The sequence below is a fragment of the Coenobita brevimanus genome, chromosome 88, assembly GCF_032717465.1.
Source record: "Coenobita brevimanus isolate Jiangsu-jjx chromosome 88, ASM3271746v2, whole genome shotgun sequence".
Lineage (NCBI taxonomy): Eukaryota > Metazoa > Arthropoda > Malacostraca > Decapoda > Coenobitidae > Coenobita > Coenobita brevimanus.
In genome coordinates, this window is record NC_137041.1 from 11,471,524 (window position 1) to 11,482,267 (window position 10,744).

At 42.0% G+C, this 10,744-nt stretch overlaps 1 protein-coding gene across 1 annotated transcript in view; it reads left to right on the top strand.

Annotated features, from left to right (window-relative positions):
- The window catches only part of LOC145411252 (endonuclease G, mitochondrial-like), a 312,479-nt gene extending 305,927 nt beyond the window's left edge, over positions 1–6,552 (top strand). The window contains exon 7 of the mRNA XM_080281320.1: positions 5,681–6,552. Within this exon, the coding sequence (XP_080137446.1) occupies positions 5,681–5,785 (105 nt within the window). The 3' untranslated portion in view covers positions 5,786–6,552. The remainder of the gene's footprint in view (positions 1–5,680) is intronic.
- Positions 6,553–10,744: the final 4,192 nt, after the last annotated feature.

Sequence of the window (10,744 nt, forward strand, 5' to 3'; positions counted from 1 at the left end):
TGGAGGTGTCCCTGCAGCTGTCCTGGCAGGAGTCTTGAGGCCACTACCACAGCCACTGGTAAGCTGGTGGGCTAGGGGTCCCAGATCCATTGCCTGGACCTGGGATTGTGCGGTGAGTGGGACCTGTGCTGTGTCTGTCCTCATTTATTAATACTGAAGATGACAAAACAAAAAAGGTTTCAAAGCAAGCCTGAGGACAGTAAATCACCCATGAGGATGAGGGTGGGTTCATGGAATGTGGGAAGTTTGAGGGGAAGAGCAGGGGAAGTCGTTGAGGCATTCAGTAGGAGGTGGGTGGACGTGGCGTGTTTGCAGGAAGTCCGGTACATGGGTGGATCAGCCAGAAAGATTGTTGGGAAGGACTGTTGCTATAAGTTGTTTTGGCAGGGGAGGACAGACGGATATGGAGGTGTTGGTGTGATGGTTGCAGAGAAATGGGTGGAATATGTTATGAATGTTTTGAGAGTAAGCGATAGGATATTGGTTGTGAAAATTCTGTTGGGAAGAAAGGTAGCTGTGATTATATCGGCATATGCTCCACAGGCAGGATTGGATGAATCAGAGAAAGATAGATTTTGGGATGATTTAATACGTGTAGTGGGTGATATGCGGGATGATGAGATAGTGATTTTGGGAGGGGACTTAAATGGTCATGTAGGTGAAGCAGCCCAAGGTTATGAAGGAGTGCATGGGGGATGTGCATATGGTCTAAGGAATGCAGAAGGGGAAAGGATACTCGAGTTTGGGGAGGCAACGGACATGATTGTGTGCAACACATATTTTAGGAAAAGAGACAGTAGGTTAATTACGTATGAGTCTGGGGAAATAGCAGTCAGATAGATTATTTTCTGGTTAGGAGGGCCGATAGGAGGTTAGTGAGGATGTTAAAGTTATAGGAAGTGAGGAGTGTGTGCAGCAGCACAGACTATTGATTTGTGATATGGTGCTTAAAGAACAAATGATGAAAAAGAGGACTTATGTACCTAGGAGGAAAATATGGAAGCTGAAAAACCAAGTAGTAAGGGGATGCCTTCTAGAGCGAGTTGAGGAGAGTGGTGGCTGAACAGGGAGCTGTAGACAGAGGCGTTAATGAACAGTACAGAGCCCTCAAGAACAATTTCTTGAGAGTTACTGATGTAACATGCGGCTGGACAAGAGGACCACCGAGACATAAAGTAACTTGGTGGTGGGATGAGGGTGTAGAAGCTGCAATTAAGGAGAAAAGAAGGCTTTTCCGGGAATGGAAGAAGGGTGGTAGCAAAGGAGAATTTGGCTGCCAGCGTAGGGCTAGGAGAGGTATACAGGGCAAAGTCTGAGTCACAGAGACAATTACTTGATAACCTAAATCATGGGGAAAGGAAAATATATTTAGGGTGGCAGGTCAGGTGAAGAGGGATAATCAGGATATCATAGGTGAGCAGTGTGTGAAGAATGATGAAGGAAGGGTAGTGGTGAACAGTGAGGATATTAAAGATGCATGGAGAGAGCATTATAACCGGTTGTTGAATGAGGAGTTTGACTGGGACAGGGAAGGTTTGGAGCCAGCAGATCCAGTGTCTGGCCCCTTGGCCTTTGATTGATACTGCTACTGTGAGTGAGGCAATAGGCAGGATGAGGGTGGGGAAGGCAGCAGGTGTGTCTGGGTTGACTGCCGAAATGTTGAAGGCCTCAGGCGATATAGGGTGAGTTTAGTCACTGACCTGATAAATAGGATTATTTATGAGTGTGTTGTCCCCAGATGATTGGCTGAAGAGTGTAATTGTAAATGTGTATAAAGGAAGGGTGATGCCCTGGAAAGAGGGAATTATAGAGGTATAAAGCTTTTAGATCAGATAATGAAGGTAATGGAGAGAGTTTTAGAAGGTATGATTAGAGAAAGAGTGAATATTGATGAGATGCAGTTTGGGTTTATGCCAGGTAGGGGGACGACTGATGCCATATTCATTGTTCGACAGCTTCAGGAAAAATATATTGGTAGGAGAAGGGATCTTTATTTTGTTTTTGTTGATTTGGAAAAGGCCTTTGACAGAGTCCCTAGAGAGGTGGTGAAGTGGGCAATGAGAAAGCTTGGCTTGGAGGAGTGGCTGGTTAGGGTGGTTATGGCCATGTATGTGGGTGCTCACACCCAGGTGAGAGTGAATGGAGATTTGAGTGATGAGTTTTCCGTGAATGTTGGTGTGCATCAGGGGTCAGTCTTGAGTCCCATGTTGTTTATCATGGTACTTGAAGCCTGAAGCCCTTTCACGTGACTTTAGAAACGGACTCCCGTGGGAGTTGTTGTATGCTGATGATTTGGTGTTGATTGCAGAGAATGAAAGGGAGGCAGAGGAAAGGTTTAGGAAGTGGAGAGATGGTATGGGGCAAAAGGGTTTAAGGGTAAATGCAGATAAAACAAAAGTGATGATATCTAGGGTTGGTGGCAGTACTGTCAAAGACGAGGGAGAGTGGCCATGTGCAGTTTGCCACAAGGGCGTGGGAAGTAATTCCATCTTGTGCGGTGTGTGTGATAAATGGGTGCATAAGAGATGTAGTGGTATCAGAGGTAGACTGCGAGATAATGCTGATTTTATGTGTACGGCGTGCCGGGGTGAGCAGGTGGAGATCGTCAGACGTGAAAGAATTGAACTTGCTGGTGAATCTCTTGAGTGTGTGGAAGAGTTTTGTTATTTAGGAGACATGTTGTGTGCTGGAGGTGGGGCTGGAGCTAGCTCTGTTGCTAGGGTGAGAAGTGGTTGGAAGAAGTTCAGGGAGCTCTTGCCTCTCCTGACATTGAGGAAAGCTCTCCCTACGTGCTAAGGGGTCTTTGTATGCAGCGTGTGTTAGGAGTGTAATGCTGTATGGCAGTGAGACCTGGGCAGTGAAGGAGGAAGACATTCGCCGGCTCAGACGTACAGAAATGACAATGATTAGGTGGATGTGCAGTGCGTCCCTGTGTCCAAGGCCTGGAGGGGCTGGGTTTACAATGGAAGAGTTGAGAGGTAGGATGGGACTGGAGTGTATTGGTGTTGTGATGAGGAGAGGTAGATTGAGGTGGTTTGGACATGCGGAGAGGATGGGGGATGATAGTTGGGTGAGGAAGGTGAGAAGTGTTAATATTGGGGGTGGGGTTATGAGGGGTAGACCGAGAAAGACATGGGACGAGGTCATTAAGTGTGACCTTAGGGTTAAGGGACTGAACAGGGAGGCTGCAATGGATCGTGCAGCATGGAGAGCCGCCATTAGGTGACCAAGGCCGACACATGCAAGCATGTTGGAGCCTTTAAAAACGAAAACGTACTCAGACCCCGCTACAACCCCGCCACAGCAGGGGGATCGCCCGTACACAGCCGCATTTTAGGGGTTAAGCAGCTTTTATCTTATTTACACCAAACATTGTTGAGGGTTTGAGGATAATGCAAGGATAAAAAGATTCGATTCTGAGAACCAACAGTCAAAGATCAAGATCAGGGAAAGGTTAGAAGCCAAAGCCTTGTGAACTAGTTCAACTCAAAACATTTTTTATCTGATATGAACCAAACTTGGCAGAAGAGGTAATGATCATGCAAGAATGAAGGGATTTAATTTTGAGATCAATCATTCAAAGGTCAGAGTCACAGGCAGGGTCAAAGTTCAGTGCATGAACAGGTTTGACGTGCACAGTCATGCACATTAGAAGGTCCACTCATCCCTTTCTAAGCAGAAGAGAGCAACAAAAGGCTCGTAAGTTATCTCAGGCAGTCAGTGCAAGGCAAGCCTGTGTTTCCATCAGTAATAGCAATAATAATCACATTGATAATCATCATCATCACCGTCATCAATAATCTTTACCTTTATCTTCATAATCATAATAATTATTACCATCCTATTATTAATGTTAGTGTATTATTTTTTTTGCTGCTGTTGTTATTACTGTTTTGATGTTATTATTATTTTTTTTTTCATTCGTACGTATGCTAAGGTTGTTTTCACCATTTACTTTTTTTTTTTTTTTTTTTTTAATGACGGGATGATTGTCTGTGAAGGGAGAAATAATTTAATATTTCTGAAACTTTATAACATTAATATCGCGATGCTCAGTGACAGAAAACATTGTGAAAGTGTGGCTGAGTTTATAGTAATCATTTGAAAAGGGTTTTATAATTTTTTTCATAAAGCTAGTATTTATGCATAAAAGTAAACAATCATGGTCATATTCATAATGTATACACTTTCACCTCTATTTGGAATAAAAAAAGAAGATTCTTTGTCAGACAGAAAGTTTATCATTGGCTGAAAGTAGCAAGAGTTTAAGAGCATATTCTGCTTAACCTTGGTAGTGGCATGAGCAAATCTTTCAGTGCACAGTGCCTTATATGTGTAATTCATCTAACTAACTCAATCCTGTCAGTTGCCTCTGTTAACCAACTTCCATACCTCGCTCTCACTTCTCCTCGCCACTCAAATATGCCTCAAACTCCAGGCATAGCCTTAACAGCCCAGCCATCTTCCTGTGTGTCACACCTCCACATTCACCACTCTAGCACTGACACCCACCATCAGTATTGAAAACTTGTTAGGGCTCTCTCATGTAGTGGGGGTGTTTTTATGACATGAATTGCCAGCAGGTCTTATGGATGATCAGTAAAGAGTACTTTTAGTGAAATTCAGAACCTTAAACTGTTCCCTGACTTGGGATTTGAACCCGCTTCCACTGGAACAGCAGACAGTCTCTCTTCCAGTGTGGCCACCGCCTAATTTGTTTACCTTATCCATCCATCATCATCTTCGCCTTCCATACCTCCTTCCATCTTCAGACTCCATATACAGTCCTCCTGCCTATAATTTTTTTTTTTTTTTTTTTTTTTTATATAAATAATATGACCTGCCTACAATGTGAATTGTGACTGGCAGAACATGAAAAAGTTATGGCATGTGCTTCGACTCTGTTCAGCTAAATCTAACTTTGAAATCCACTAAATTCGGGCTCCTTAGGTAGTGAGTGACCCAGTCACCCTACAGGCTTTACACATGTGGAACAAGCAAATGGGTGAGAGATTTCTCCCACCTTGTGACATAGATTATGCTGTATGGTGGTGGGAAGAAAACTGATGGTGTGTAGGGAGAGATGGTTTTTCCATTTATCTAGGTTTCATACCTAGCATTGCATTCTAGCATAAGTGTGGATTAGTATTAGAGGGTGATGTGGTGGACTGATGGGTCAGAAGGACAACTTTGAACTTGAAGCTGGGACAGAAACAAGTATCATAAGGTCTGTTACAGCAGTTATATTATACAAATCACTGACTGTGATATGTGGTTAGAACGGAAATTGGACGTTATAGGAAGGTGAACTGTAAACTCTCACCACCTTATCTATGTACATTTTTTTCTCCTTGTTAGTATCATCAGAGTACATTCTCCTCTATCCTGTTGTCCAGAGATGTCCATACTTCGTAATTATCTTTTATGAATCACATTATCTTATTTCAGATCCACTTTGTACACTCCATGTTATGCATTCTTCAATAATACTACATCCACTGCTCTCCCTCTTGACTTTTCACTCTCATACCATACCAAAGTCTTGCATGCATATGTTAATGTCGGCTTTACCATACCATGTAAATATTCTTGCTGCCTTTTTTTTTTTTTTTTTTTTTAGTATCAAAGCCTTAGTCTAAGCCCTGTTCCTAAACTGTACTACTCTACTTTCTAACTTCAGGTCCCATTAGAAGTAGTGGAGCGTGCCACAGGCCTTCTTTTCTTTGACAAGGTCAACAAGAAGAAGTTCAAGAAAATCAATGGTCAAAAAGTTGGATGGTTTTGAAATTAATTTTAACTACTAAAAGTGAATCAGTTATTGTGCAGTTATACCATGAGTGCTGTTATTATTGTAATATGATTAATGTTACAAGGACGCTAAGGTGGTGGATAGTGGCTCAAGTAGGTGCATTGTTACTACCATAATCACCCAAAGGTATGCCCTCATGAATGTTACCATTTTTATCACAAGATATGGTTTCTGTAGTGTTACTGTTTTCTCCACATGTACAGTATGCCCTCAGACTTAGTTGTTGTTATTATTGCTGCTGTTGTTGATCAACCCCAGTCCATCTGACTGAGCAGACCCATTAACCATATTCAAGCAACCGCCCCTACTGGGTTGTCTTGTGCAATGACTGATGTTTCCTCGTGGCTGACAGCGCACCACCACAGCATGGCACAGGCAGTAGTGTGGAGGTCTGGTTCCTGGATGGATGCCACACCTGCATCATGTCACCCATTTAACAGGGGCACCTTAACAGGCCCCACATAACCCTGTAATTTGATCATATGGTTGCCACCTGTTACAAATGGTTTCCTGGGTTACAGGAAATCATTAGGCTTGTCACTTCATGTAGAGCCAACTGAAGTGGAAAGAAGAGTAATAAAAAGTGGCCTAAATTTAGGAAAGGAAGAAGTAGGAAGATAGGAGGGCAGACACATATAGAATGAGAATGAGGAAGGAAGAAGTAGGCAGTACTAAATTGAGTGAATGGATGATGGTTATCTCAAACTTCATTAATACCAGTACAATGAGTGATTTCATCATTTGGACATGTGGAGAGGATGGAGAATGAAAGACTGACTAAGAGGGTGTATGTAGGTGAGGTGGAGGGAGGGAGAGGGAGGGGTAGACCGAGGATGAGGTGGAGGGATGGAGTTGAGAGGTATATGAGGGAGGGGGGGGTGAGTTGGGGGGAGGGGAGTCAAATGGTGGGTGACAGAGTGACTTGGAGGCGTTTTGTCTGCGGCCACCCTTTGTGGGATTAGGGCGTCGGGCTATGGATGGATGGATGGATATCTTTGACTTTACCTGGATATCTCCTTCATTATGAAGGCTTTTATAAGTGGATGGCCACCCCTGGGGGACCTATCATCCACTAACTCAATGCAGTGTTGCCTTTAGGTGGCTGTACACTGGATAATAAGCCTGATGGTTTGTTGTAATCCAGGACACCATTTACAACACTGAGTGGTAACCATATAGCCAAATAACAGGGTGATTTTGATCCTACTATGGTGACCATGTTACCGGTGACTGGATGGAGAGACAAATGCGGCATCCATACAGGAACCAAACCTCCACACACTTCCCTGCACCTTGCTGTGGTATGGTACTGTCTACTGCAAGAGTATATCTGTTCGTCGCAAAGGACAACCCTGCAAAGGCAGTTGCCTTCCTTTGAATGATGGATCTGCTTGTCCAGATGGATTGGGGTTACTCAATAACAGCAGCATCTGCGGCTCAAATAAACAGCAACTAAAGGTGGTGTCACACTAGACCAAAAGTGGCTAACATGCAAGACAGTTTTGTGAGTGAAAATGGCTAGCAGAGTCGAGTGTCCGACACACTCGTGTGTTTTTGCGAGCCAAAACAGCTAACAGTGTCGTCTGCCTTGGCGCCTTGTGGTCATTTGTAAACAAACCACCACGGAGTACCCACTCCCTTTTCCTCAGTTTCTGTAACTGCCTCACGTACTTTAGCAACTCCAGAGCCACAAAGCAGTCTTCTAGAGTTTTCTTTGCTGCAGGATAATCTGATTTCTACTTGTTGTTTGGAGACAAAACAGCCTCCGCGGCTGGTCACCCGAGTGTCCAAATATTTATTTCATGTTTCAAGAAAAAAATAAAAATTAATAAAAACCACAAGAATTAAATTGTATTTACTTAACAATATTAGTTAAAGTTTACTTCTGTGAATAACAGAATATTTTCTCACCAATTACAAAAATAACATAGGCTCATTTGAGTTCTAATCCCACCAACAAGCTGTGAGCAAGAATTGTTATCCATTTTGCCTCGCAGGCGAAATCTCGCTCACCTTGAGTCAGTTTGGCTAGCGGGTCACAAAACTGGCTAGCATGTTAGCCACTTTTGGCCCAGTGTGATGGCAGCTTAAGGCTCAAATACACAAGATCATGAATGTTATTATTTTCACATTAAGATAAACTCACTGGAGCAGTGCCCCCACTTTCCTTTTATGGCATTTTGGAAATTATATAAGAGTGAGAAATGATAAAACTGTTTTTTTGATGCTGTCACCTGCCAGATGTCTCTAAGTTATGCCTGATGAATATCAGTTAATGTACTGTACATGTGATGAACATCACTTAAGGTATAGTGTAATACTTTGTGATATAATTATAGTTTTCACAGTATTTTAAAATATAATTTTGAAAGTGCCTCTGTATATACGTTATGCAGTTTAGATATACTGTATTGTGTCGTAAGTGAAGCACTACAGGATTATTAAGTACTGTAATGCAGTAACGGGTACTGTAGCTGTCGAGTCAAACAATTAGTTGTGTCAGAAGGTGTAAAAATGCTGCACTCTATAAAGGTATGATGAATGAGCAGTTTTGATCCATAATAAAGGCTAGAGTACATATAGTACCCTTTTTTTTTTTTTTCCTGGGGAGATTGAATACTGGTCTTGGTAATCATGGCTATACAGAAAGTTCTTGTTACAGTATATGTTGCCTTATTCTGTTCTTTCTTGCAGTTGAGTCCCCAGTAAAAAAAATACTGTGCAAAAAATAGCCCATTAACATTCTCAGGATCCTGTTAACACTTTCAGCTGAATAAAACACTGCTGTAAGCTGGAATAGAACATCAGAGTTGTCTGGAACATGAAAGCGTTAAAGTTGCTGTTTTACCAGCAACCAATTTTCCAATTTCCCCCAGTGATGGAAAGGAAGATCTTAATATGGTGGCACTGATATAGCTATGCAGCTCTGCTTCCTGTTATACAACATCCCTCAACTCCTCTATTCCTCGAAAGAAGGATAGTGGGCTGCCAGTACTCCATCGTGATTACAGATGGATGAGCTTGGTGCCACAACAGTAAGCAGTTTCCACCTATTTACAATATCAGTTGTAAAAAAAAAAAAAATGTAAGGTTCAGATATTTTGTAACCACCAACATATGAAAACTTCCTATGTTCCAATTGGTGTATCCTTAACCTTGTCACTAAGATGATGTGTTTTTTAGTTTAATTCTTGATATCATCAGACAATTTTAGTTATATCTTGGAGGCTGGGTAGAAGCAAAACACAAACTTCATACTGTAGCATAATAACTTAAGTACTGGTACAGATGTTTACAGCATGCTATCTGGTGTGCCGACCTTTGTCCAGGTCACTCATGAGGCAATACAGTATTATGAATATACATTCAGTGATAACTGAACCAAACATCTGAATCATGAAATCCCCCTTTCTTTCAGAGATAAAAGTAAATCCTCGTGGTGTGAATATTACCGTACATTATACAGTCATTATGTATCAGATCAATCTATCTAGAACCATGCATTGGTCAGCAGTCACAAAAGAAACAAATGTGCATGGAGATGCATTCAATAAAATAAAATCAGTTGTAAAAAGAAATACAGTAATCGCTGTACTTTCCGGACGCCCACTTTCCGGACACCCCACTTACCGGGCATTGTGGGCCTGGACCTTCGGAACCCAAAAATGGCCAAGAAAAAAAAAATCCCCCCCCAAATCCTATTTTTTTCCCACCCGTAATTTGACATTGCCGTGCGGCGCCAAACAGCTGTTACACCATGGACCCTTCACACCTTCCTTCCCCCCCCCTCCCCCCTCCCCTGTCAGGGTTGCCATTTGGTATTTTTCATTACCAAATGTGGGCCAATTTGGTAATGAAAACTTTGGTAATGAATCAGAAGAATGCAATACCAAATGGATTTTTCACGTGTGAGGATACATAGGATGGAGATGGTGGATTGTTTGCTCTTTCTGATTAATCTGCTAGCCTATATAGTGTGAAAATAATCAACATGCTGGTAATTATAAAAAGAGTGATTACATGAATTTCCAGTGCTGGGCAGGTGCGCAAACACTTGCGCAAAGCGCAATTGCACACCGTTGCACTCTGGTGAATATTGTTTGCGCATTGCGCACTGCACGAGACCATGCACAATATTGGACTTGTGCACATGAAAAGGCAGGTGCACAAACGCAAATTTAGTTGCACTTGCGCACCTGCCTTGCGCACCTGTCATGGGACTGCACACTGCGCAATCCAAGAGACACCTGGTCTTTGGAGCTTCCCGTATGTCCTAACAAGGGTTGGAGGAGGCTCGGATTGGTTGTGAGGATTCTGGGGGAGGCGAGAGGGACGGAGGTAGTAGCATTTCTTAAAATACTTCAACAGAGATAATGTATTTTAATATTTTTTAAATTATTATTATTAGTAAATAATAATAAATTAAAAATATTTATTAAGAGTAGCATATGCAGTTCCCTACAAAAATCATTAAAACATTATTTAAACCAAATATCCACAGCGTAATATTTTATTAGGCTGTGGATATTTGATTCAAATAATAATTATGTTTTAATGATTTTTGTAAGGAATTACACATGCTATTGTATATCTATATTGAATTATTAAATTAAACGTCTTGCAAAAATGCAGATAAAAGTAAAACTGGCAACATCACATTTCCCTGTCCCTACGCTTCGCAGCCCGCTCACTCCTCTGAACTTCCATGAGTGAAAAGATTACTACATGACAGTATTTTAATACCAACTCTAATGTATGGAAGTGAAGCTTTGACCTTGTTGGAGGGACAGAAGTGAAGAGTGAGAGCTGTGGAAATAAATGAGTTATTTGAGAGGTGCATGTGGAGTTACATGGAGAGACACTGACAAGTGAGGAAGCGAAGGATCATTGTGATGTGATTGTGGATGTGATAGGAAGCGTTAGGAGAAACATTGA